This window comes from Paroedura picta, chromosome 16 (genome assembly GCF_049243985.1).
Source record: "Paroedura picta isolate Pp20150507F chromosome 16, Ppicta_v3.0, whole genome shotgun sequence".
In the NCBI taxonomy this organism is placed as follows: Eukaryota; Metazoa; Chordata; class Lepidosauria; order Squamata; family Gekkonidae; genus Paroedura; species Paroedura picta.
In genome coordinates, this window is record NC_135384.1 from 8786131 (window position 1) to 8813716 (window position 27586).

General features: G+C 51.6%; 1 protein-coding gene across 1 annotated transcript; it reads left to right on the forward strand.

The window, feature by feature from the left end:
- Window positions 1-297: 297 nt before the first annotated feature.
- On the forward strand, window positions 298-24823 carry LOC143826227 (sodium-dependent neutral amino acid transporter B(0)AT2-like). The gene is given in 14 exon segments (XM_077314913.1): window positions 298-418; window positions 1157-1311; window positions 11050-11794; window positions 12415-12572; window positions 13500-13626; window positions 14444-14487; window positions 14489-14620; window positions 15741-15851; window positions 16234-16475; window positions 16652-16832; window positions 18204-18405; window positions 18934-19093; window positions 19565-19727; window positions 20485-24823. Coding segments are annotated over 12 exon segments (1962 nt in total). The 5' UTR covers window positions 298-418; window positions 1157-1311; window positions 11050-11598; the 3' UTR covers window positions 20731-24823.
- The last annotated feature ends 2763 nt before the right edge of the window (window positions 24824-27586 follow it).

Here is a 27586-nt window from a genome sequence, read left to right on the forward strand (position 1 = left end):
TGGTGGTCAGCCCCCATCCAAAAACCGGGCTTGGCTTCCAAAATCGGGCCATCTGCAGCATCTCCCCCAATGCTCCCTAATCGACCCCCCAAAAAAGGGTTGGGGGCAGCCACTGAACCGTGGAGCCAAGCCCCAAAGCCCCATAACAGGCTGAGTCTCCCCCACCCCACCCCTGCCTGGCCCAATTCCTTCCCGCAGTTTCGGAGGGGAAGTGAGAAGACGGGTTTGGAAACAGAAGCACGCTGTTTGGCCGTGGCGGCTCTTTGGGCGGCCCGGAAACCCGGACGCTGGGTGGGTGGCTGGGTGGGTGGGGACGCGGGCCGGGCTCGAACCCGCCCTCCGGCCCGCCTCTCCCTGCCTGTGGCTGATGCAACGTGGCTCAGGAGCAGCAGAGCGGGCGCGTGGTGGGCGCCAGCAGGTAGGGCGCCTCGGGGGGCGGCAATTGGGGGGCTGCGGGTGGGAGAGCCCGGCGGGGAGACCTTTCTGGTGGGGAGAGAAGCAGCATGAGGGTGCTGGGTAGGTGGGTGAGTGGGTGCGCGGTCCCGATTCCCCCTGGGTGGTTGTGCTTGTCGCCCCTCCCTCCCTTCCCTGGAGTAGCCCCCCCACCCATGCCGGGACGCATTAGGCGCTTGCCTGTCATGCTCCTCTCGCCCCCCTTTTAAAAATAGGAAAGAGGTCGGATCCTGCTTGCCATAAGGAGAATCCAGCAGGAATCCTGCCAAGGGACAAGGCGACCAGGGATCCCAGGGGGAGCCGGGTCCGGGAGGTGCGGGCTTGGATCGACCACTGCAGATTGGGGGCAGACATCGGGGCCAATGCCCAAAATCTTGAATTGGTCCCCGGGGTGCAGGGAGGGGGGGCGGTGATCCGGACAACGCCTTCCAGGAAGGGTTGAGCCCGGGCGGCACCTGCCTGTTGACAAGTTGATGTCCTTGCATGGCATGGAAGGAGAGGGGGGGGTTTTCCGGCTTGGGGTTGGTCGGTTCTGGGTTCAAATGCCTGTAGCTATGGGAGGAAGGACTTGATCTCAAATAGGCAGCCCAAGGAAAGGATAGAAGAAGAACTGGGGTTTTATGCTCCGCTTGTCACCACCCGAAGGGAGTCCCGGAGCGGCATGTAAACACCTTTCCCTTCCTCCCCCCCCCCCCCATAACAGGCAGAGAGAGCTCTAAGAGGACTGGCTGCATGTGGAGGAGCGAGGAATCGAACCCTGTTCTCCAGATCTGAGTCCGCTGCTGTTAGCCACTACTCCACGCTGGCACCACGCTAGAAAACAGAGCGTAGAGTGAATTGTCGCATTCTGGACAGCAGGTGAATAATGGGGGGTGGGGGGTGGAAAACACCGTCAACATGCAGTTGTGGGGACCCTGTAGGTTTTGAAGCTTCCTCTGCTTGGCAGCTGTGAAGTTCCCTGGTGGTCTCCTATCCAAGGACTTTTATTTATTTTTATTATTGTATGGCATGTGTGTAGTGGAGCCAGGAGATCCTTGGATTGCTTGGCAGCCAGGCAAGAGAGGTTTGGAGGGGGTTTGCCCTTGCCTGCCTCTGCGTCATGACCCCCCTCATATTCCTTGGAGGTCTTCCATCCAAGTACCAGCTAGAGGCAACCCTGCTTAGCTTCCAAGATGTGAGATCCAGTTACCTTGTAAGGGAACGTGGAACAATACGTTTTTAAGACGCTTTCCTTCTGTGGGGAAAAGAACCCCCGCAAGCAGAAAGTTAGCTCCTCTAGGTGAAAGCTGCTTAGCCCGCCTCCTTTCTCCCTGACGTAGCTCTAGGCTGATGTTTGCATGGAGTTGAGTGGGGGGCGTGCTAAAAATGTGACACTTCACCTGCAATTTGTCCATGCATGTTTTTTGCTTCTAGGTTTTATTTCTGTTTTACATTGGAGGTTCTTATTGGCTGTTTTTTTTCATGGTTTGTTTTTAGGACTTGTTCCATTTTTTGTGAGTGGCCTTGAAGAGTCAGTTTATAGCTATTTGAAACAAAAAAAGAATGAAAATGACTGATTTGGAGAGTAGATTCTGTGGTATTGTGGCATTATGCCCCACTGATGTCTCTTCCCCAATTGGTACCCTCCAGGCTCCAAATCTCCAAATATTTCCCAACATGCAGCTGGCGACCCTATTCTAGGTGCAGGGATGCATCTTGGATTTAACAGCTATTTATATCTCTAGTAGCCTACCTTGTCTTCAAAAACAATTCACTCATTCTGAAAACTAAAATATTTCATCGGATTTCCCCCCCCCCCCCAGCATTCCCCCAAGACTCTATGATTCTATGAAATTTCCAATTTTGCCAGTGGAAAAGCTGAAAAAAGTGTGTACGGTGGGGGGAACAACTGTCCCTCCCAAATTTCCCCCCTTTTCTCCTGACCTTCTCATCTGTATCCCCTTGTGCTCCACAATCTGAACAGGCACTTTAAATTTCTACTTTGGCATTATAGCTGCACCTGCCTTGTTGTGAGGCATTGCACCAAGATTGTGCGATAGGGATCGTATGCCATGAGGGTGACTTGTCCACACAGGAAAATCCAGTTGTAAATAACTGGGGTGAAGTAACAATGACACATTGTCCAGAGGTTTGTGGATGTAGCTTGTGTCTGAACTGACTCTTGCCGTGGTTTTGACTTTTCCTTGCAAATCAGATTTCCCAAATACGGTTCGGAATTCTGGCTGTTAAAGGAAAAGGCAAACTGTGGTTTGCTACCCAGGCAAACAGGCGTCGGGTCTGATCGAAATGGGAGGGAAAGAGATCCCTGTTCGAATTTGCCCTTCTCCTTTAAACTGTGCATAGCAGCTATGCGCTTTTAGTTAGCACGATACCTGCGGGTCATGCCAATGAAACGCATGGAGCTGCTGGCCCACGTGGCAGCATGGGATAAAGAAGAAGCCGAGTTTGCACACAGTTGCCCTGGGAAGATTGTGCCTTGCCAGGCCCTTGTTTAAACTGGGCCGTCTCTGGCTGTATACAAGGAGAAAAGCATAGGACCCTGAGGACCTTGCCTACTAATTTCATGCAGCAACAGACTGTTCTGTCTGAACGATGCCTGTGTTATTTGTGTACGTGGAAGGGGAGAGAGACTGTGGGCGAGAGCCAGTGCGATGTTCCCACAATGCACTAGCCTTTTAAACACTAGGCCCGTTGTGGTGTGTGGTTTCGGGTGGCGCAGCTTCAGTTTTTTGGGAGTAGCAGGGGATGGGCGTGGAAGATAGGTAGAATCTTTCCACGGTGCAGAAGAAAGTTTGCCCCAAGGGCCCTTGAGTTGGAGCGTGGCGATAACAGCTGGGAGGACACGCTGTGTTTCCCATACAGTATTTTTCCACACAGGTGTGGTGCTGGGAATCCAGGGAATCCGTTGTACCCTGCAGCCATTTAGTCCCTGCGCTTTGGAACACCAGCCGTTCCATTTTTAGCATGCCTAATGCAGATCTATGAGCCTCTTGTGGCGCAGAGTGGTAAGGCAGCGATATGCTGTCTGGAGCTGTCTGCCCATGAGGTTGGGAGTTCAATCCCAGCAGCCGGCTCAAGGTTGACTCAGCCTTCCATCCTTCCGAGGTCGGTAAAATGAGTACCCAGCTTGCTGGGGGGTAAACGGTAATGACTGGGGAAGGCACTGGCAAACCACCCCGTATTGAGTCTGCCATGAAAACGCTAGAGGGCGTCACCCCAAGGGTCAGACATGACTCGGTGCTTGCACAGGGGATACCTTTACCTTTACCTTTAATGCAGATCTATCCCATAAACCGTGGCACAGCCCTAAAAGCACCGCTGGTTTCCACGTCCTAAAACCTGTGCGCATTTTAAATCATGCCTCTGCTCGGAGGCCCGTACTCACGGTGGAAGATCTGCCGGCTGCATTTTGGCTCTCCTGTTCACCGAGTCCTTGCAAGTTCAGTGTTTGCAAAGGTGGCTTAGTTAACCCTTCTGGTTTGGTTGGGTTCACGCCTGTGCGGGGCTGCTTTGACAATGGCCATGTTGTGTGCTCAAAAAATTGATGAGTACATCATTTATCATTTCTGTTTAGCAGGAGATGGATCCCTAGACTGCCCCTCCCTGCAAGCGGGCTTGGGGTGGTTTGCAACATAAATTTGTTAAAACCATTCCAATAAAAAAACACAGTAAAAAAAACTGGGGGGGGGGGGACTTTGCTTTAGGATGCTTAGGGCTGATCCTGTGTAGAGCAGGGGGTTGGACTAGATGGCCTGTATGGCCCCTTCCAACTCTATGATTCTATGGCCTGTATGGCTCCTTCCAACTCTATGGTTCTATGATTCTATGATTCTATATACCTTGGGAGGGAATGTATATACCAGCCTTACTCAAATTTTCAGAACCCCCTGAAACATTCTTCAGGCTTCGAGAAACCCCAGAAGTGCTACAATTGTGCAAAATATGGTTGGGGAGCAGAGCTGTGGACACGCCCACCCGGGGCCCCTCCCCTCCCCACCCCCTCCAGGCCCATCATTGACCATTTGGGGAGGGGGGAGGCAGGGTGACATGACCAGATATGAGCACATCACCCAATAAATGCTTAACAAATTAAAATATATTAAAAACGTTAATTAACTCCCTCCTGTTCAGGAAACCACTCCAGGGCCATCAAGAAACCCAGTGGTTTCACAAAGCCCTGGTTGAGAAAGCCTGGGGGAGAGAACATGGCATGGTATAAATCTTAGAAGCTATAAACGATCAGTACTTGGATGGGAGACCGCTGAGGAATGCTCCGCAGGGGAAGGCCAAGGCAAACCACCTCTGCTTCTCATTGGCCTTGAAAGCCCCTTGGTGGAGTGGCCATGGGACGGCTGCAGATTGACAGCACCTTGCACGCACACCTGCAATATGTGCCCTCTGATACGCCTGAAGGATGCGCTGTCCTGTGGCCACGTGTGCACATTGCAGGGGTGTGGATTGTGTTCTTTTTCCTTCTGCTCAGAAAAAAGTCACGCATTAGAGGAGACTGTCCGTAGCTGTCACCTGGAGGAACGACCTTGCATGCTTTCACACCCATGTCCCTGTGCCCATGAGCAATGAATGATTCCCTTCCTTTTTGCACAGGCTGTAATTTGCTGTCGGATCAGCAGTGGCAAGCCAGGATTCGTGCTGGCCCAAGCCACAGTGCGTGGGAGGAGATGCAGCCCAGGGGCAGATCCCTGTTTTGCTCGTAAAAGAACCCAGGTTCAGTCCTCAGTATTTTTTGGCAAGGGCTCTCAGACATCAGGGGTTGGGAGAAACAAGGCCAACAGCTGTCTCCCTCTCCTCCCCAAACATTTTGGGAGAAGCTCAAGACAGTTTTCCACGTGCACGGTGGTTCTGATCCAAATTGGGCCCCGTCCACCTGGAAACTGAATTGTCAGCTCAGAACGGCGTGGATCGCACAGGCCCTGGGGAAAAGCCTAGCATGTAGCTACGCCCTTTGCAAAATAAGATAAATGGATGACTACCATGCAAAAAAAAAAAGCTGAATTGTCTAGCAAGAATGTTTAGCAGAGCTCCATTCTTGGGCAATTTGAATGATCAAGCCAAGTCTGTGTGCAAGGACTATAATCCCACTCCATTTCCCTGGAACTTTATTGCCAGCTGAGAAGTGAATTTAGGCAGATTGTGAGTGTTTATGCAGAAGGGATTGTGTTGGTGCTTGGTTCTTGTGGCCCTTTCTTGCATGCCAGCTGAGAATCGGGAGGCGAATGTCTTCCAGGCAGACTGGCCAGGGATTCTGGTTCTTTTTGTGGGGTGGAGGCATCCCCTGGGCATGGAATTGGGGTCACTGTGAGTCGACAGGGAGTTGTGAATTTCCTGCATTCCGCAGGGGGTTGGACTAGATGACCCTGGAGGTCCCTTCCAACTCCATGAGTCTCCGTGTTAATCTTAATCGCCACTGAGGAAAGTGAAAGCAGTTAGTTCAAATGCTGAACTCAGCAACTGAGTTTTGAAAGGCTGGAAGGGGAGGGATCCCTACGATCGGATGGTTCCTCAGTCAGCAAGCCACTGGCCTTTGGCGGCTTTACTGCATTTCTGTTGCTTCCTCTTTCAAGGCCACTTCGACCTGGCTGCAGCTCCTGGGCTGGGCTGGAAGTCAAATTGTAATGTAATGCTAAAGGTCTGGGGAGAAAATCTGGCTGTGAAACATGAGGCAGGAGAGGTAAATTAGGGTTGTAAATTAGGGTTGCCAGTTCTGAGTAGGAAATACCTGGAAACTTTGGGGGTGGATCAAGGAGTGGGTGGGATTAGAGGCAGAATATAATGTTAGGGAGCCCATTTTTCAAAGCTGCCACTTTCTCCAAGAGAAACTGATCTCTGGAATCCGGAGCTGAGCTCTGATTCCAGAGGTCCCTCCTGGAGGTTGGCATCCCGCTCAGAGAAAGGTCTCGCCCCTCTGCTGCTTGTGGCCCTTTCCAGTGGGGATTCCGAGGGCCCAACTCAGGACTTCCTGTACTGCCAACCACGCACCTTGCCAATGCTCACAACCCCATCCCACCCGTGGTGCCTCTGCTCAAGGCATGATCAGACCTCCGCCCCCCCCCCCGCCCCCCGAGCTGTTTCAAATCAGAACAGGATCTAATCCCAGTTCTGCTGAATGTTGCATCATCGCAGTTTGGCACGGCAAACAATCCCATCACAATGCCCGCAGCCAAGCCCAGTTGTTCAAACATGGGCCTGTGCGGCGTATTTCTTCTTCCATGCACAGAGTCTTGCTCGGGCCTTCAAGAGATCCGCCGCTTAGGGGTGGGCAAATCCCTCAGCCCGGAGACCACGGAGGCTCCACGGTACTCTTTGGGGCTGTTCGCAGCACTCCTCCCTCCAGGGCTTTAATAGCACATTGGAATGCTAGTCGGTGCTGCATGGATCCTGGCGCTCCCAACTAGTTTAGCAGCTTGTGGATTGGGGGGAAAGCTAACAGGCAGCAGGGCAACCTCGGTTTGCCCTTGCTGATGTTGCATGGGGATCCCCTGGTTTTCCAGCTCATTTCCAGGAGACAGAGGTCCGTTCTCCCTGGAGAAAAACGGCTGCCTTGAAGGGTGATCTCCAGAGCATGTTGCTCCGCTGAGTCCTCTCCCTGCCCCAAGTCCTGCCCTCAACGTCTCCAGGAATCTCCCAGCCCAGAACGGGCAACCCTAGTTGCGCAAGCCAGTTGAAGCTCTTGACTATTGCTGTGTAAGTGTTTTGTGCGTGTGCCCGAGCAAAATTTACAGGAATCCAGCACAGAATGCAGGAAAGGGGAAGCGATGTTCATTCGATAACTCAGTTGCCCCGCGTCTTATGGTTTTTTTTTATTTTGCACAAACTAAATAAAATTCATTTATTTATTTTTTTTGAATTTATATACCGCTGCTTACCATAGTCTTGTGGCGGTTTACAATAAAGCAAAATACATAACCCTTAAAACCCCTTAGTATTTAAATGAACCTAATATTGACTCATTCTGTAGTGGGTCTCTCCGGGGTGTCTTTTAAAAGTTAGACTAGCCACCGTTTCAGTTGTTGAACCCCAGGCGATGGCTTTCTAACTCGATCGTACACGCATCTTACTTGCCAGTGAGTTGTTTATTTTGTTCACAAAGAGTCGGATCCTAAGACTCCTGCTGGAGAGCCAGTATGGGACAGTAGTTAAAGAGTGGTGGAAAACTGTGTTCGATTCCCTTCTCCCTCCCCCCACACATCCAGCCAGCTGGATGGGCGAAGTTGGGCTAACCATAGTTCTCCAAGAGCTGTTATCTCAGAGAAGTTCTCTTAGAGCTCGCTCGACCCCAGCTACTTCACAGGGTGTCAGTAGTGGGGAGAGGAAGGAAAAGATGTTTGGCACCCATTTTTGGACTCCTTCAGGTAGTGAAAAGCAGAGTATAAAAAGACAACTTCTTAATTTGGATCCATTCAGGGGCAAAATAAGAGATTTCTCTGGAGCAGACATTTTTCAGCTTGGGATGGGAAAAGTCTTGGTCAGAAGAGAGTCGTAGAATCCACAGAAGGGATTCATAAATCAATCTCAACTGATGTCAAATACAGATGATTTTTGAAAATATTATTGCATTCCCCCCCCCCCTCAGGGGGTGGGTTTCAATGACCAGCCAGCTCCTGGGATGTCAGTTCTTCAGAAATCCTTAATGGACCAGGGAGGAAAGCCAAAATCTGACTAATGGCAGTACGGAAACAGAATACAGATGGAGATTTGAGTCTTCCAAAGCCAATTCAGTATGATAATTCTTGAATTGCCTTAAGTCATTGTTAAGGAGCGATTGTCTGACCTCACAAACTGGTCTTCGTGGCAGTTAGTTAAAAAATGGTATCTGAAACAGTGGCTTGACAGAGGAATGCCAACCATAAGCCACCAAACTGTGACGCTCTAGATATCCATGGACTACAATTACCTTGAGTCCCTGCTAGCATGGACATCTGGAGAGCCCCAGTTCTCCCGACCCTGGGTCTAAACTGTGGTTTGTCCTATTAAATGTCTTGAAAACAAGAAGCATGGCTTGGGTTCTGGATTGAGCACATGCTGGCAGGGCCTCGTGGGAATTGTAGTCCATGGACATCTGAACAGCCACAGTGTGGCCAGCCCTGCTCTAGAGAACCTTGCTTGGTGGTCTCCAAGTACAGATTCTGCTTCACTTCCAAGTTTGGGCTAAACCATGCCGCTTTCCTTTCCCCCGTCAAAGGGGCTACGGTCACTTAGAAATATGACTTTATGTTTGTCAGACCTGGTGCCAAGAGAATATTGTCCCTCTGCAAATGTCACATGACTAAAGTCTCCCATACGCCTCTGTACCACATCTGACCTTTCCAAAATTTAAAGATTAGTGCTCTGTCTGAGAATAGAGGACAGGCCACCGAATTGACCTAGAGGACCTTTGTTGGTTCTTAACTCGGATTTCTTTTGTGCTTTCTTAGTATTTCGGGAGTCCCGCTGTGGATGGAGCTCTGCTCCTGTCTCGGGTGAATTTGGGCCGCCCACGAGAAGCCGCAGTGGGCAGGTCTGTGCATGTGGGAATGGGTTAGGCATCGAGTCAGGGATTGAGGGCAGCCAAAAGTTTTATTAGGGGGACCAAATAATGACAGGTGGGAGAGCTTTAGCAGCCACAGCCCTAAATACAGTCTTGGGTCCTCTTCAATCTAAAGAGAAGAGGGAGAGAACCATGGGGGGCATCGTCTGAAGATGTCAAGCTACGATGCAGCCTTTCCTCAATTTTTTTACCATTGAGAAGCCCCTGAAACCAGGAGTGGTTTAAGTATTCATGGGCCTCTAGCACCAGAGCCTGTTTAAGGATTAACGGGGGGCCTAAGGTAAAGGTAAAGGTATCCCCTGTGCAAGCACCGAGTCATGTCTGACCCTCGGGGTGATGCCCTCTAGCTTTTTCTTGGCAGACTCAATACGGGGTGGTTTGCCAGTGCCTTCCCCAGTCATTACCGTTTACCCCCCAGCAAGCTGGGTACTCATTTTACCGACCTTGGAAGGATGGAAGGCTGAGTCAACCCTGAGCCGGCTGCTGGGATCAAACTCCCAGCCTCATGGGCAGAGCTTTCAGGACTGCATGTCTGCTGCCTTACCACTCTGCGCCACAAGAGGCTCATATGGGGGGCCTAGCAGAGTACAGTTGCGGCAGGAGCAGCCAGGCTGGGGGCAGAGGGCCCCCCACAGTGGAAAGGGGTGTCACTCTGAGGATCCTTAAGGAGGGGAAAGGGGGGAGGAGAGAGGCTACGGCCCTGATCCATGAGGGGAAGGCACTGTGCGGAAGAGCAGGGCTCATGACACGTGCTACATGAATCAACCGGCCCTGCCTGAAACATCCTTCAGGCTTTGAGAAACCCCAGAAGTGGCGCCATCATGCAGAATAGGGTTGGGGGAGCATCGCTGGGTGCCTACTCACCCCGGGCCCCTATCCGTCCCACCCCCTCCAGGCCCACGACTGGCCATTGGGGGGAGGCAGGGGGACATGACCATATATGGTCATATTACTCAATCATTGTTTAACTTTTAAAAATTGTATTACAAATTAACCCCCTCCCCCTTTTCGGGAAACCCTTCCAAAACCATCAAAATCCTGGTTTAGTAAGCCTTGCATAATGTTAAGATCTGATTAAGAGACCTTTGTGGGGGTGGGGGGAGGGAAAGAGAGAGAGAGAGAGAGAGCTGGTGCTGCCCATAGGCAGGCACAGACTGGGTTGTGCCAGCGCTGCCCCTTTCGGGAACTGCCCCCCCCTCCCCTGCTCTGGCAGCCGTCCTTCCCCTTTATCTCTGACCTTGTCTCTCCCCATTCCCGGACAGTCAGGTTGACGCTGAGTCCTTGACCGAGGCAGTAACGAGAACCTGGCATGGCTGCAGCAGCGAGGAAAAACAGAGAATGAACTCACCACCAGCACAAAGCCAGACTGGCATTGCCCTCCGGTCCTTTATTTGGGGTGGAGATAATCTGGACGGGTCCCAAAGAAAGGAGGTTAATGATTCTCCGGGTGGGCAGCTTCGGAAGTGGTAATTGGACGGAACGCGGCATAGGAAACAGCTGGCGTGAATAGCCAGGCTGCGAGGAACTCGAGAAAATTGGTGATACTGAGACGGCCTTGGCAGGGGCCAGACTGTTCTCCCACTGCGAGGGTTTGTTACAAGGCTGGGAGGCTGAGGCATGCGGAGCCGGAATAGAAAGGAGGCGGTTTAAAGAGAAAGGAGGCAAAAGCAGGACGAAACCTGCGTGGGAGGAGCAGGCAAGTATGGACCACTTTGGTCTGAATCGGTCTAAAGCTGGACGGTGGCCTTGTGACAAATCCTCACAGCTACAGAAACAGAGCAGTTTCCCAGCTCTTCTTTTTATGCTGAGTTGGATTGTCTACTCTGACCGGCAGCATTTCTCCTGGGTCTTTCCCAATTCCAGCTGCCCAGTCCTTTCCTCCCGCTTTGCAGGGAACCCAACCGGGGACCTTCTGCATGCAAAGCAGATGCCCTGCCTCTGAATCGCAGTGCCTTACCAGTGCTCCGATCCAATACTAGCCAGCTGCATATATCTCACACGCATAGCTTCACCTGCCGCTCACACGGCCTGTCTCCTTCTTGTCTTTCCAGAGTCGAATCCCCTGCTGTGGAGAGCGATCCCCGAGTGTGGCTGGGTGTTGAGTGCTTCGCTGTGTGCATAGTTCATTCAGCACACGGGACGCCTGCATTTCATGCACGGGCGACTGTTTTCCGCACAAGGGTCCATCTCAAAATGTCCGGCCGCATGCGATTGAATGGGAGCGCTTGAAGCGGTTGGAAGCGAGACCCCCAGTTTGCACGAGTGGCTCTTCAGCGCACAGCGGCGAGCGACTGCCTCTTCTTGCGTCAAGCGGCGTCACGGGGTGCCCGAATCACGGCACGGGAGAGCCAGCGCATACTGACGTGCCACCTGGGGAGTAAACGGCGCCTCTGGGGGTCACAAAAAAGTTTGTGCGCTTGCTCGCGCAATGGCCTTTCTGACAGTTCACAAGAATATGTGTTAGCGTGGGTGGTTGTGCGAGACCTTTGCACGCAGGACTGATTCGCGGACGCTGGCAAGCGTATCAGTCGCTGAACGCGGAAGGGTGAAAGGACCTTGCTGGGGGTCTTTTGTGTCTGTGCGTTGCCCCCTCTTCCTCGATGGAAAAATCCAAAATCGACGCGGAATCTGGAGCCATCCACGAAGTCGAAGACAGTGGGGAACTGCTTCTGGATGAGCCGCGAGCCCGCCCCGCCTGGGGCTCCAAGGCCCAGTACATCCTAGCCCAAGTTGGTTTCTCTGTGGGGCTGGGCAACGTTTGGCGGTTCCCCTACCTCTGCCATCAAAATGGGGGAGGTGAGTAGAAGGGGGCAATGGTGATGTTTTGGGGGCTTAGCTAGCAGGAGGCCTGGACTTCTAACGGAATTGTGGTCGCCTGGAAGGGAATCGTCGTTCACCGTAGGCGACCAGGAAGCTGCCTTGTAATATCATGTAGGGTAGGCCGTTGCATACGATACGATCCAGTCCCTTCGTATGAATTACTTGGGAGCGGCAAATACAGAAAAACAAGAGGGTGGCCATCAATTCCGCAGGTTGGGGAGGTGGTAAAACCTGACCCTTAAATGACTGCTGATTCAAAGGGACTGGTGGTGTAAGGGGGAACTGGGCTCCATTGCTAGGGGAATTGCTGGGTGTCGTGATTAAGAGCGGCGGCTTCTAATCTGGTGAGCTTGGTTTGATACCATGTTCCCCTACATGCAGCCAGCTCGGTGACCTTGGTCCTGATAAAGCTGTTCTGACTGAGCAGTGATATCAGGGCTCTCTCAGCCTCACCCACCTCACAGGGTGTCTGTTGTGGGGAGAGGAATGGGAAGGCAGCTGTAAGCCGCTTTGAGCCTCCTTCGGGTAGGGAAAAGCGGCATATAAGAACAAACTCTTCTTCTTGCACCTGAACTTCTCTGTTTGTTCCTGCCCAGGGGCCTTCCTGCTGTTATATCTGCTGCTCCTCTTCGTCATCGGCATTCCGCTTTTCTTCCTGGAGCTGGCAGCCGGGCAGATCATCCGCCAAGGCAGCATCGGGGTCTGGAAGCACATCAGCCCCCGCCTCGCGGGCATTGGCTTTGCCAGCTGCATCGTGAGTCTCCGGGAGTGGAATTTGTGCAACTGGTCACCGGCAGCCCATCGCCAGCCCATTGGGGGCGGGGTGGAATATTTTCGTTTCTCTGGCATAAAGGAATGTCTTTTCCTTGCTGCCTCTCCCCTTTTCATCTTGATGTGTTGGCCATATATCTGGGGTGGCCAAACTGCGGCTCTCCAGCTGTCCATGGACTACAATTCCCATGAGCCCCTGCCAGGCAGGGGCTCATGGGAATTGTAGTCCATGGACAGCTGGAGAGCCGCAGTTTGGCCACCGCTGCCATATATAATAGCTGTAAGTAACAAGGAGGGCACAGTTTATTGGCTTGGCACGCAGAGGGGCCTGAATCCAATCCTTGGCATTTCCAGTTAAAGGGAGAAGGGAACATGAGAGACCTTGACCTGCGGCTTTAAAGAGCAGCTGCCAGTCAGAGTAGGCATGCCCGAGTGGTTAGCTCATGGCCTGACTCAGCGGAAGACGGCTTCATGTGAATTGGGGGGGGGGGGAGAAGAACTTGGTCTCATAATAATAATAATAATAATTATTATTATTTTATAACCTGCTCTGCCCTGCATGGGTCAGGGCGGGCAACAACAGGTTTTAAAAACAACCAGTATACATTTACATGAGAACAGTATATATTTACACGAGTTCCCTTAAATGTAGGTTTTAGACATGTTTTTTTTAAAGCCGCTTTGTTTTCCGAGGCTGGGCAGGGGGGAGGGGGAAAATGCTAGATCAATTTTCTATCCAAATAGCCTCTGTGTCTTGCAGTCACTGCTCCACCCCCCACCCCCACCCCCAAAATCCAACTCGGAGCTCTGATTAGGATCTTAGCTGAATCCCAGCCCCTTTCCCCAGGCTGGTTCCCCCATGCCCAGCATGGTTCTGGAGGGACTGATTTTGCTTCCTCCCTTCCCGTAGGTGTGTTCCTTTGTTGCCCTGTACTACAACGTCATCATTGCCTGGAGCCTCTACTACATGGGCAGTTCCTTCCAGCTTCCCCTGCCGTGGGATGGTTGTCCGGAAGTATCCAACCAAACACAAGAAGGTTAGTAAGGATGGATGGATGGATGGGATGGATGGATGGGATGGAGGGATGGATGGGATGGGATGGGATGGGATGGGATGGGATGGGATGGGATGGGATGGGATGGGATGGGATGGGATGGGTGACTGACTGACTGACTGACTGACTGACTGACTGACTGACTGACTGACTGAATGAATGAATGAATGAATGAATGGCAGCCCTCCATTATAGAAATGGATGGATGGATGGATGGATGGATGGATGGGAAATTCATTTCCCAGGGATAGTCCCTAAGTCCCTTGTTCTGCCGTCTCTGTTCCCTTATTCATTTCCTTACTACTGTTCGGGAGCCGGCCTATCTCAGTTAGGTTCAAGGCAGATGATACAGTTAAAAGTCTCTTGATAATTAGAGCAGTGTACTATTTCTTTATTTAGCAGATGGCATGGGTAGCGTAGCCCCCAAGCATTGTCTGGCAGCCAGGCAAGGGACGTTCAGAGCTGGTTTTGCCATTACCTCCCTCGATGTCATGACCTTTAGTGTTCCTTGAAGGAGCTCCAGCCAAACCCTTGGAAGTCTCCCATCCAGATACTAGCTGGGGTCAGCCCTGCTTAGCTTCTGAGATCTGGCTTGCCTTCATCATCCAGGTCAGGGCAGCCGTATAATAAATACCCCAGCGATGCAACCAAAGTGAATGACAAAAGTAGATAAACAGTGCAATGGTATAATCTGTGCAATTAACAAGGCAATCAGAACTACCCTGAATTTCATAGGCGTTCACCGTGTCACCCTGTTCCCTTAATAATGATTCCTGCGACACTTTTGTTCTCCCCTTAGAAACGGAGTGCACCCGCAGCTCCCCCACCACCTACTTCTGGTACCCGCAACGCTTTAAATGTGACCGGCTCCATCGAGGAGAGTGGAGGCTTCAATCTAGCTCTTACCGGCTGCCTCTTTGCGGCGTGGGCCCTGGTGTGTCTCGCCATGATCAAAGGCATCAAGTCATCCGGCAAGGTCTGGACCTCCACGACCACGTTTGATTTCTTCCCTCTTATGCGGAGGGATGCCCTGGTTGAACAGCGAGGCTTACGACTGTCAGCTGGTTACAGAATTCTTTTACCAGGCGACTTAATTCCTGAGCTTGGAAATCAATATAGCGACCGAAATCAATGAGCGCATTCCTTGGCAGCGTTGAATTAATCCCAAGGAGCGGGGGTGTTCATTCGCCAGAACGATGTGCGTTGTTAAAATCGTGGGCAGAGGTCCGGTCCATAAGAAGGGGCGCAGGCAGCGCCAGGCTGCCTAAAAGAATAAAATAGTTTTATTACGAAGAGAGACAACTTTGTGTAGAAAGAGAGGCGAGGGAATTAGTCCTGACTGTCTGTCTGTTCTGTTTACTCTGTCCTGTTCTGGAGGCAAGCAGGGAGGAAGAGTGCTCGAAGGAGGAGGGAGTCTCCTATTCAGCCAATCAGGACACTGGATAGGATCATTTGAAAAACATCATTTCCGGTTATAAATATGCTAAATACACATCTTCAGTGCCCCCTGCAGGACATTCTTCATATGCTTTTGAATCATGCCCCCTCTAGCTGTTGCAGATTCCAGCAAAAGTCAGCATAATGCTTCATCTACCACATGTCTAGAATATCCCCAGAAAGAAACTTAGGAGGACAACTAAATCGTAAATCTCTGTCCCACCTATAAAACTGAGCTCTTTGTGATGTCATCAGATAGAGCCAGGGGTAGCCAAACTGCGGCTCTCCAGATGTTCATGAACTACAATTCCCATAAGCCCCTGCCAGCATGTGCTAGACCTTTAACAACTTAATGATTTCTTAGCTTGTGGCCCCAGTTCGTTACTGAGTAGGTTCTGGAGCAGCCTTATGGGTTTGAGACGCTACTGAGGAGAGGGCAGAACAGCTGTGGATGAGGGATTCTCTTCTTTCTCACCCCTGGAATCAAAATTCTGTTCAAGCATCAAGCCTGTGACCCGTTCCAAATCCAAACAGTCACCTGTACCGCGTGTGGGATTTGAGAAAGAAACCGAGGTAGTTATAAGCCTAAAGTGACCCTTTTGCGCTGAAGATGCTCCCAAATGCTAACATCATTCCCTCCTGCTTGCCTGTTATTTCAGGTGCTGTATTTCAGTTCGCTGTTCCCCTACGTGGTTCTCTTCTGCTTCCTCGTGCGGGCACTGCTGCTCGACGGGGCCATGGATGGGATCAGCATCATGTTCACACCCAAGGTGAGAGAGAGAGAGCCTGGCCCCGGGCCAAAACTCTTGTTGGCTGGTGAAGTCCTTCTTCCCTCCCCGCATTCAGATTTCCCCCTCCTTTCCTGGTTTGGAACAGTCATGTCCACGCTCATTTTGACACAAATATGGACTAGATGGAACGAGGCGTCACGAAAGCCGGGGAGGACGGGCATGGGGATGTTTGGGGAGGTCTTTTATGAATATTATTATTATTGTATTGGATTTTTTATGCCGTAAGCCGCTGCAAGCTGTCAGGCCAGGAGCATCAGCCTAGAAATTGACCGAATGAGTATATAGCAAGCTCAGCCTCCAGGGGCCATTCCCTGCATCTCACCCTCTGCTCTCCTCCTTTTTCCCCTCCCTTCCCGCCCAGCTGTCCATCTGGGGCGACATGCAGGTCTGGCGCCAGGCGGCCACCCAGGTCTTCTTCGCCCTGGGCCTGGGCTTCGGCACCATCATTGCCTACTCCAGCTACAACCCCCGGGACAACAACTGCCACTTCGACGGGCTGCTGGTCGCCCTGGTCAACTTCCTCACCTCGGTGCTGGCCACGCTGGTCGTCTTCGCTGTCCTGGGCTTCCGGGCCAACACCATCGCGCAGGCCTGCGTGGAAAGGTAAGCGGGTCCCCTGCTGAGGCCCACCCCCGTCGTGTCAGTCCCGGTGGGTGCTGAGGATGCCTTTACGCTAATGGGTCTGCGTATTCATCCCCGCTTCTTTTTCTGCAGGAACGTAAAACCTCCGAACCGCCACTTCTCCCGATTCCAACATTTTCTTCTTGGTTTTTTTCCAGCAACCTGGACAAGCTGTATCACCTGCAGTTCAACGGCTCCCTCTTCCTTGAGTCACTCCCTGCCAGGAATGTCTCAGCCAATCAGTACAGCCTCTGGTATCAGGGACTCACCAATGAAACGGAGACGCGGTTGCAGGACCTGGGGGTGGTGAATTGCCGTGTCGAGGACGAGATGAACAAGGTGAGCACGCGAGGGGGTGCCGCGGAGGGGCGTGAGAGGCAGGCCATTGGCTGGTGCCTAGCCTGCAACACTCTCCTAGAATCATAGAGTTGGAAGGGGCCATACAGGCCATCTAGTCCAACCCCCTGCTCAATGCAGGATCAGAATCACAGAATCATAGAGTTGGAAGGGGCCACACAGGCCATCTAGTCCAACCCCCTGCTCAATGCAGGATCAGAATCACAGAATCATAGAGTTGGAAGGGGCCACACAGGCCATCTAGTCCAACCCCCTGCTCAACGCAGGATCAGAATCATAGAATCATAGAGTTGGAAGGGGCCACACAGGCCATCTAGTCCAACCCCCTGTTCAACGCAGGATCAGAATCACAGAATCATAGAGTTGGAAGGGGCCATACAGGCCATCTAGTCCAACCCCCTGCTCAACGCAGGATCAGAATCACAGAATCATAGAGTTGGAAGGGGCCAGACAGGCCATCTAGTCCAACCCCCTGCTCAACACAGGATCAGCCCAGCTCACAATCCACCAGTCCAGATAGACCGGTACGGTGGCCTATCAGGGACTCGGCAAACTTCCTGGTGTTGCCGCCTGTCTAGGAATAGGAGTGGGAGCGTCGTGCTTTCCAGGGAGTTGTGACAGAGCTCTTTGTACTCTCCCCAGCTGCCATGGAGTGGATTGAAACATTTGGATGTCTAGTTTAGATATTAGATTAGTTAGATTAGTTGCCCAATCTGTCTGCATGGCCGTTGTACCTACTTGGCTGACTATTTTTGTATTATTACATGCTTCCTGGGTGCGTCTCTGCCACGTGAGAAATATAAATAAATAATCTGGGAACAGCGACGGTGCTCCTCCATGATGAGTCATGGCTGATGGGTCATGTTGGCATCAGGGACACACCTAGGCTGTTGTTATTTGCCTGGCTGCCCTCTGCGCGTGATCCGTCGAACGTCAAAGGACAGAAGCTATTAGGACCAAGATTCTGTTTCAACCGGAAGGGGAGACTTTTCGTCCCTTTTATACTTTATGCCTCCTCTTGATTTTAAAAAAAGTCCAGGCTCCGCCCCCTTTCCCAGGCACAGTAATCATGTGAGACTACCAGCCCCCCAGGTCAACAGAAGAAGCCAGTTCCCCACGTCCTCAGCAATGCTGGGAATAGCTTGTGGCTGAGCTCATTAAGGCAGGATTTTGGGAGAGGGCTGGGGAGCTCCCGGGGAGCCCCAAGGAACCTCTACACAGACGTGTCTGACTAGGATCCAGGAGATGCACGTTAGAATCTGCACTCTCTGTGGCTCCCATTCTCTCCTGATGTTCAGTGCAGGCCAAGAGGAGAGAATAATTCCCCGTTTCTCCATCTCCCTCCCTCCACAGGGCGTGGAAGGCACAGGCCTGGCGTTCATCGCTTTCACCGAGGCCATGACCCTCTTCCCCACGGCCCCGTTCTGGTCCGTGCTGTTCTTCTTCATGCTCCTCAACCTGGGGCTCAGCACCATGCTCGGAAACATGCAAGGGATCATCACCCCTTTGCTGGACAACTTCCAGCGCCTCCACCGGAGAAGGACCCTCTTCACAGGTACGTGGCTGCCGGGAGCAGGATCCTGGGGAGGCCACCTCATCCCCCGAGCGATACCTCAGAGGGCCTCTGAGCAGGTGCAGAGGGCTCTCCCTTCACCACTCTATAACCCCCAGGAGCCCTTGCACAGAGATGGGTTTGGGGGTCAGGATGGAAGTCCAGGACAGGATGCGATTCCCCAGCAGGCGGGAAGTCCAGGATAGGATGCGATTCCCCAGTAGGTGGGAAGTCCAGGACAGGATGTGATTCCCCAGCAGGCGGGAAGTCCAGGACAGGATGCGATTCCCCAGCAGGCGGGAAGTCCAGGACAGGATGCGATTCTCCAGCAGGCGGGAAGTCCAGGACAGGATGCGATTCCCCAGCAGGTGGGAAGTCCAGGACAGGATGCGATTCCCCAGCAGGCGGGAAGTCCAGGACAGGATGCGATTCCCCAGCAGGTTGGAAGTCCAGGACAGGATGCGATATCCCCAGCAGGCGGGAAGTCCAGGACAGGCTGCGATTCCCAGCACTTGTTTTCCATCTTCACAGTATTGTGCTGCGTCGTTGGGTTTCTGTTCGGCCTGCTTTTTGTCCAGCGCTCCGGCAGCTACTTTGTGTCCATGTTTGACGACTACTCGGCCACCCTGCCCCTCCTGATCGTCGTGGGGTTTGAAGCCTTCGCGGTGGCCTGGGTCTACGGGGCCGACAGGTACGTTCCGAACCTGCCTCCCAGCCGTGTCCGTTTGACCCCTCTCTTTTGATTGCCGCAGCTTCCTCTCCCGTCAGCCACTGACCCAGGACCACCGCAAGCCCTTGCCACCGCCCAATTGCCATTGGTCTGGGGCTTCGTGGCCCCCGGGGGTGTCTTAGTGTCCGTCCCACCCTACAGAGTGGGACAAAACCCGCTGGAACATTGGGGTGGTCACCATGGCAACGCGGGGCCCAACAAGATCAGCTTGTTGTACGAGGCCTGGGGGGGAAGCCCAAGGGCCGAGGAGGACTCTCCGGTCCCCTCTGGTGGCACCTGATGAAGGGGAACAGAAGCAGCCAGGAAGGGAGAAAGGACCCTGGGTGGAGCCCAAGAAAAACTCTTTCTTTCCCCGGGGAGGTGAAGCAGGAAAGGTAGGCCGGCCCGTGTCAGTCTGTCTCATGCGTTGTCGTTCCTTCCTTTGGACCCCAGGTTCTTAGACGACATAGAAGCCATGCTGGGCTGGCGTCCCTGGGGCATCTACAGCTACATGTGGCGCTTCATCAGCCTGGCCTCGATGCTCTGCCTGCTGCTCGCCAGCCTGGTGCGCATGTGTTTAAGTCGCCCAACCTACAACGCCTGGAACGAGGAAGAGGTGAGCCCCCTCCCCACCCACCCCTCCGGTCCTGTCCCTTCGTGGTTCCAACCAATGACAGTGGGAGGAAGAGAAGTTCCCTTATTCTGATTCATATCCTGGTGGGGGTGGGAAACACCGTCAAGTCACAGCTGACGCACGCTGACCCCTGGTGGGGTTTTCAAGGCCAGAGACGTCCAGAGGTGGTTTGCCACGACTCCCCCCGTGTCACTATTAGGGGGTGAGGACGAAGAGGCCGGTCACCCACTGAGGTTCCAAGCGTATTATGTGCCCCATGAAACAAGGTTGCTCTAAGCCAGCGTGGTGTCCTGGATCTTTGGCCATCTTTTCACACCTTCTTGCAAGCTTAAGAAGGTTCAGACTAAAGTTGCTGAGCACGCAGGATAGTTCAGGGACAAGCCCTTACTTGGGTAGCTCAGGAAAACCCAATCCCGTCCAATCTGCAAGCTAAGCAGGGCTGACCCCGGCTGGTATTTGAGTGGGAGACCGCCAAAGATTTGGGGGACCATTGATCCAAGGAACACAAGGGGGTCATGACATCGAGGCAAGAAATGGCAAACCCACCTCCGGACATCCCTTGCCTGGCTGCCAGCTCCAGGACAGCTGCGGTTCGCAAATGAGCTGCTTTCTCAGTCCCGCAGACTGTGGTGCATTTAAAGGAACAGTACTCTGTTAGCTACCAGCGTTGGACCACTGATCTCTATCCCAAGACTGCCCGACGGGCTCTGTTGATACCGATTGCCGTGTCTCTTTACAGGCCGATACACAGCAGCTGGAATACCCGCCGTGGGCCCTGGGCCTTCTCATAAGCCTCATTGTCGTGGCTGCCCTTCCCATCCCGATCATGTTTGTCCGGCAGCTGCTGCTAGAGCGGCTGGCGCTGGCAGTGCCACCTGTGCCCTCTAAGGACGAAGGGGAGGAGGAGAAAGAGAGCCCAGCGGATCCCGATTACCAAAGCAATGGCTACCTGCCCGTTCGGACGGAAGACAGGCGGGACTTCTAGCAGGGGATGCACCCTGTGCAGGACGTGACCCACCCGAGCGTCTAAATCCTCTTTGCTTTGGACAGATCCGCTGCCGTATCTTGCCCCACCAGCCTCAGGCTCCACGATACCAGGGCTGGTGTTTGTCTAGACCCTTCGGGGGCTCGTTGTCTAGTGGGTGGATGCCGAAGACGAGCGAGCCACTAAAACAGGGAACCAACATGGTTTCCACAGCTAAGCCCATCACGGCTTAGGACGTGAAGACCCTAAAGGCCAGGATAGAGGACTCCAGAGACCTCAGAGTAGTCAAGAGCGATGTCCAGGTGGCCTGAGGCAGACTGAGGTTTGCAAACCACAGCAAGGCCGTGCATGGGACAACCACAGAAGTCTGCGTTTGCTTCTCAGAAGATGTTCTGAGGCCTCCATGACTACTGGGGTGTGAGACTTAAAAGAGATTTTTGCCAATTGACTTCGGGAGGCTAAAGGGCTGTGCTCCGAAGAGCAGGGTGAGATTCCCCAGGATCCGAGCAGGTAAAGGACGCTCCAAGGCCTGGTGTGGAGGTTGTCTCTTCTGGATCACGTACCTGTTACAATCCCTACCTGCGTTCGCTACCTCCACGGCTCCCTCTGTTCCCTCGGCCCGGGCCTGTATTAAAGAGTCAGTTCCTTGGCTGCAGGGGGCTTTCGGTTTATTGCCATGCCGGTGACACCGGATCCCCCGTTGGCACTCTGCAAGGAGGGTTATCCAAACATCAAGCAAATCCACAGGCCATTGGGAGGAGGAGCAGAATAGGCCAGAAGACTAGCACACGGTTAACAGTATTATGGCCGGAGCCCCCTGGAAGTAAGACTGAGTTTAGGAATATGGCAAGGGAAAGCCAGTGACCTCCAGGGCCCAGCAAAGGTCTCTGAAAGTGAGCTGAGGGGCTCAAACAGCGAGCCACGGCTGTACAGCCGTGTTGTCTGGGCTCTGCCTTGGGCTTCTTGGATGGCTTCTGGCCATTCTTTATGGAAGGGTGTAAGTTGGATCGCGTCAGTTTGGTGTTGTGTTTCAGGGTGGCAGCCTCTAATCTGGAGAACCGGGCATGAGTCCCCACCTCTCCTCCACATGCAGCCAGCTGGGTGACCTTGGGCCCGTCTCAGTTCTGTCAGAGCTCTCTCCCGCCCCACCTGTCTCACAGCAGGGTGGGAAGAGGAAGGGTAGGCCGCTTTGAGACTCCTTCAGGCAGTGAAAAGCAGGGTACGAAATAACAGCTCTAATTCTTCAATTTAGTCCAGAGACCGTCTTTATGGCCTTGCCGGCCCCCCCCTGGGACATCCACTGGTTGTTGAATGCTCCACAGCAGGAGGTACAATTTGGCTGTGATGGCAAGTGGCCATAGGCCGTTCTCTTGAAACCCGTCCACTCCCCCCTCCCAAAAATCCCTGCCCATCTCCGTGAGGCAGTGAGTTCTACAAGACAATTACTCATTTTGCAACCCAGCTCCTCTTCTTGCCTGTCAGAGCAACGAGCCATCTGTTTCATACATTGGTCTGGACTTCTAGTGTTACGGGAGGAAAGTTCTTCTCTCCCCTTTCTCTATACTGTGCATAATTTTGTAGATTGTGTGGCCACCCGCCTTCAGGTGGCTTTTTTCCTTCTATAAGCCCACACACATACACACATACACATACACACACATGTGCTTTTGCCTGGCTTTGTAGAACTGGGGCGCCAACGCCCTGAGCTTCTAGTTGTCCTTTCTTGCCCTTTCTTTCTTACTCTGTAGTATCCTCCTTGAGACGCAGCAAGCAGAAATGTTACTGTATCCCATATGCGGCCACACCAGGGACTTGTAGAAAGCTGTCACAGTTTGGGTTGCCACCCGCCAGGTGACGGCTGGAGATCTCCAGCCCCAAAGTCTCCAGTTATTTCCTAGCCCTGGAGTGCAAAAGTTATAATATGGTGGTTTTATTCTCATCCCTTGTTCATCAAAAGGTGGCATAAAAATATTGTTGAGCCTTGGTTAGGCTGAATAATCCAGGATGTCCTTTAGTCAGGGGTAGTCAACCTGTGGTCCTCCAGATGTCCATGGACTACAAACCACGCTGGCAGGGGCCCATGGGAATTGTAGTCCATGAACATCTGGAGGACCACAGGTTGACTACTTCTGCTTTAGATGTTTCATCAGTGAGGTCAAGAGGAGGAGAAGAGGTCTCCTGAAACTATTAGTAGACATGCTAATAATAATAGCCTTGGGTCCATCCCCAAATTAGACTCTCTCAGGAGAGCCGGGTTTGATTCTCCACTCCTCCTCCACATGCAGCCAGCTGAGTGAGCTTGGGCCAATCACAGTTCTTTTAGGATTATTCTTGCAGAACAGTTCTCTCCGAGCCCTCTCAGATGACTGGATTATCAGCAGCTGTGCTTTTTCTGTTCATGCGTTCACTACACCAAGTCCCACCCAACCTTCCCTGTACATGGAGAGCAAGTTTAGGGGACCCAGTAGGGTGTTGTGGTTAAGAGTATGTGATGCAGACCCTGTCGGCCCAGGCTCTAATCCCCAATTGGCCATGGACTAGCGAGCCCACTCCACTGGGAGGGTGGGGTGTCATATGTGTTTTCTGAGCTGCAGCTTATTCTTTTGTGGAGTGGAAACCACAGGCATAAATGGGAAATGAATCTCAGTGTGGATGCCCAAAATGTGTTCCGGTGCATAGTGCCATTCACACTGTGTCACGGTTAGCCACATGTAACCTGTGGTACCTAAAGTGGGATTGGGGCATCAGTCTTCACAGAAGGGTATTTATTGGGTTTGACCTGGTTTTTCTCTGCCTGTGCCTTAACATTGTGTTTTTAAGTGCGGTTTAAATACTTTGTTTTTAAATGCAAAAGCTTTATTTTTTTTTGCAGGAGAGTGTGGAGATTAAATACTAATTTAATCACTGCAGATCTATTTTATACTGCAGGGTAGATGGGCCATCATAACAAATAATTTAATCACCTGTGGTTCATTGGATAGTGGCCTTGGGAGCCCTATGGGTGCAGTTCTTGCCTCGCTGGGGGGACCAGCTTCAAGTCTCCCGTGTGCACAATTGAATTAATGACCTGCCTCTCAGGGTTGTTGTGAAATAACTACAAAAGGTCTTTGGTACATTCCGTGCTACGTCACTAGAGTTAACATTGTTGAAGAGGCAGGGGTGTTTTTTCTTTAACACCCCCCCCCCCAAAAAAAATCAGAATGTACCTTCCTGTAGATAAGAACATAAGAAGAGCCCTGGTGGATCATACCAGTGGTCCATCCATCATCCCACTGTGGGCAGCTAGTTCCTCTGGAGGGACAACAGGGCATGGAGGCCAAGGCGTCCCCCGGATGTTGCCTCCTGGCTCTGGGATCCAGAGGTTTACTGCCTCTGAATGTGGAGGTTCCCCTCAGTCACCATGTCTACTTATCCTTCATGAATCTAATTCCCTTTTAAAGCTATCTATTCCTGTTGCATTGCTGCATCATCTGCCAACAAATTCCATATTTTAATCACTTTCTTTGTAAAGTATTTCCTTTGTGCATCTTGAATCTACTGCCTGTCCTCTTCTTTGGATGCAAGTTCTAGTATTTTGGGAGTTCTCTTTGTCAACTCTCTCTACCCCATAAAACAGTACCTGTTGAATGTCTGTGAATTACACTGTTATTTAGAAATCTAAAGCCGGAACAGAAAAACAAGGAGGAAACTTAGTTTTATTTTTTAGGGTTTTTTATCATGATGAAATAAAAGTGTGCCAATTAAATCTTTCAGTCACCTTCGGTTTTGTAGCTACAAAGCAAAATATGTTCACATAACAGTCAACAGAGGAGAATGTGTTTTTTTGAGGGGTTGGTAATGTGTTGTCCCTAAGCATGGGGAGAATGAACCGTGTAATTAAAAAGAGTCTAATTTGTTTCTGTGATTTTCTCTGTTAATTCTTTCATGTCAACGAAAGATGAAAGGACTAAACCCTCTCTAGATTTTTTTAGGGAGGTTAGAAGCTGCTTGTCCTGGTTCCTGTGTGAGCCCTATAACATCAGAGTAGCAGCCATGTGGTCAAACCAGAGAAATTCTTTTTTCCTTTCTTATTAATTAAACTGCTTGAAATGTTTATTCCTCTTGTGTTTTTTCGAGGGTGGGGAAAACATCCTGCTGCACATCTCTCTTGCACTGCAAGTCAGGTTGGGCATAACAACTGAAACATATACATTTACCCACAACACAGAGGTCCCACACATTGGGGGCCCAGGGTTATGCAGGCTACATTTTGTGAAGGCTTGTTTCACAGTGAAGTCTGTAGGCCATTGTGTGGGAGTCAATACCATTGAACACATGGGAGTCAATGTCATTGAACACATGGGAGCCTGCATCTCAAAGAACAGAATTTTACTTTGGCTTGAAAGAACTGTGTCAAAACTACAAGTCCCCTCAGTCTATTGGTTCCCGTCAGGCACTTCGGCGTTGCGTTTCACACGTGACAATCAGGAGCCAATCATTTTTCTTAACTTTTGACAAGGGGGAAGAGGTGTGTGGTTGCCCACTGTCACGTGATCGGGGCCATTATGGGGAACGGAGGCATAGAAACGGGAAAAGGCTGGATTTCTTTAATAGGAAAAGTGGGAAGCGGCTGTGAGATTTTTTCCGTGGGCGGGGCCGAACGGGAATGCCGCCCAATCATGTCATTTCTGGCCGGAAGTGGCGGTGAGAACTCCATAGAGTGGTCTCCATGCCCTCTATTCTGTTCAAATGACGCTTTCCCGCCTAGAGTGGGCGGGGCTAAATTGTCACTTCCGTCGTGGGAACTTCCGGTTTAGAAAACCTTCCCATAGCCATGTAAGGAAGGGCTCCAACGTAGGAAGAGCGCCCCCTATGCCCAGTGTCAGTAATTGAAAATGCAAACAGCCAAGCGGATTTTTAAATCTGCATCAACTTTGGGGCAGATGCTGTATGTCAGGGGGTGACCAAACTGGGTCTCCAGATGTCCATAGACTACACATACCATGAGGCCCTGCCAGCATGGCAAGGGCTCATGGTAATTGTAGCCCACCATTTTCTCCTAGGTGAAGGGTGATATGCTTTGCCATCATGCCTGCAAACTTGTTTTCCCTCCCCCTCTTTTAAAAATAAACCTTAGTAGCGAACATTCATCCAGACCCCTCCCCTCAAAAAATCCTTGAGAGCTCAAACATTTGCAGTTGCTTGATACCCGTTTTTGTGGATAATTTGATCAGCTATAATGAACAGTATTACACAACGTTTGGTTTTACGGTTTGTCAGCTTCCTGTAGGCTTTGTTTACTCCCCGGGATAGCCAGTAAGCTGTTTTTCCGAGCTTATAAACTTTTACTCCAGGTTTCAGGGATGCATATGTTGGATTGAGATACTGAGCGATTCTGTCTATTGTATTTTTATACTTTGATGACTGAGCCACAGGCACCTTGTGAAGCCAGAATGCAAGAAAAATTAAACAGTGGTCCACCACTTCCTGTTTTCTCATTCACTGAGAGCCAGAGTTGCATCGAGGTGCACTAAATTCAGGGAAATCTTGGGTTAAAATCTCCCTTGTCATGAAAACTTATTCTGTGATCATGGACCAGTCATCTTCTCTCTATTTACCTCAGAACATTGTTATTAGGATTTTTAAGAAATCAGGGGCAGGGTGGAAATTACACTCAATACCCTCCTATTTCAGGCGTACTCATAAAAAACTGCACGATTCAAGTGTGCTTCCATGTTGCTCTGAAGCAGCAGAGCATAGTTTGAGTCCAGGGGCACTTTGACAACCAACATTTAATTCTGGGTATAAGTATCTGATGGAGTGTGCATGCACTCAAAAGGTTATACCCAGAGTTAAACGTCATTGGTTTTAAAGGTGCCCCTGGGCTCAAACTTTGCCCTCATAAAAACTGGGCGTTTAACACTATGGGTTCAAATTCCCACTGTGCCATGAAGGCTCACTGTGTGACCTCATGCGGTCACAGTCTCTCAGGCCCACCTTTTTATGTACTTCATTTATACTCCACCTTTCACTGCAATGGAAACCCAACATCATTCTCTTCTTTATTTTATCCTAAGAATGATTCTGTGAGGCAGGATAGGTTGAGTGCGGCTGGCCTGAAGTCCCCCGCTGAGCGGCTATGCAAAGAGGGGATCCAACTCTGGACTTTCCTAGAGCCTAGCCCTGCACCCTAATACTACAGGCTACCTCACATGGCTGTAGTGAGGATTTAGCGAGGCCAGCATCCAGGTAGGACCAGGGGATCCTCTGGAATTACAGCTCATCTGCAGACTTCAGAGGTCAGTTTCCTCTGGAGAAAATGGATTCTATGGTATTCGAAGGCACTGGATTTTATAGCAACTCTACCAGAATACAACAGAAGAGAGGAGAGATTAAACACACTAAATACATACACAAGAATTCAAAAATAAAAGCATAAAATAGCCATAAGCTTCCAACAAAGTCCAGCAGCCCCTGCCACGCGACATAATGAAAACCGGAATTGGAAAAATAATCACACACAGCTAGCCCCTGCAACAGAGTCTGAAAGCCACCGGATCCGGGCAGGGCCGCCAGCCTCCCCCGGGAGTACAGCTCATCTTCAGGCTAGACATCAGCTCCCCTGGAGGAAATGCGGGCTTTGGAGGGAGGACTCCATAGCCTTATACTCCGCTGAGGTCCCTGGCCTCCCCACACCTTCTTCCCCCGCCGGTGGCCGGGAGGACCTGGCAACCCTACCGGGCAGGAGGAAAAAGAGGAGAACGCGCGAGCCCGGGCGTTGTCACGTGGCTCAGCTAGCCCCGCCCCTCCCTTCCCTGCCAGGGTTCTTAAAAAAAAAAAAAAAAGCGTCCTCTTTCCTTTTCCTCCCCGGCCGGCT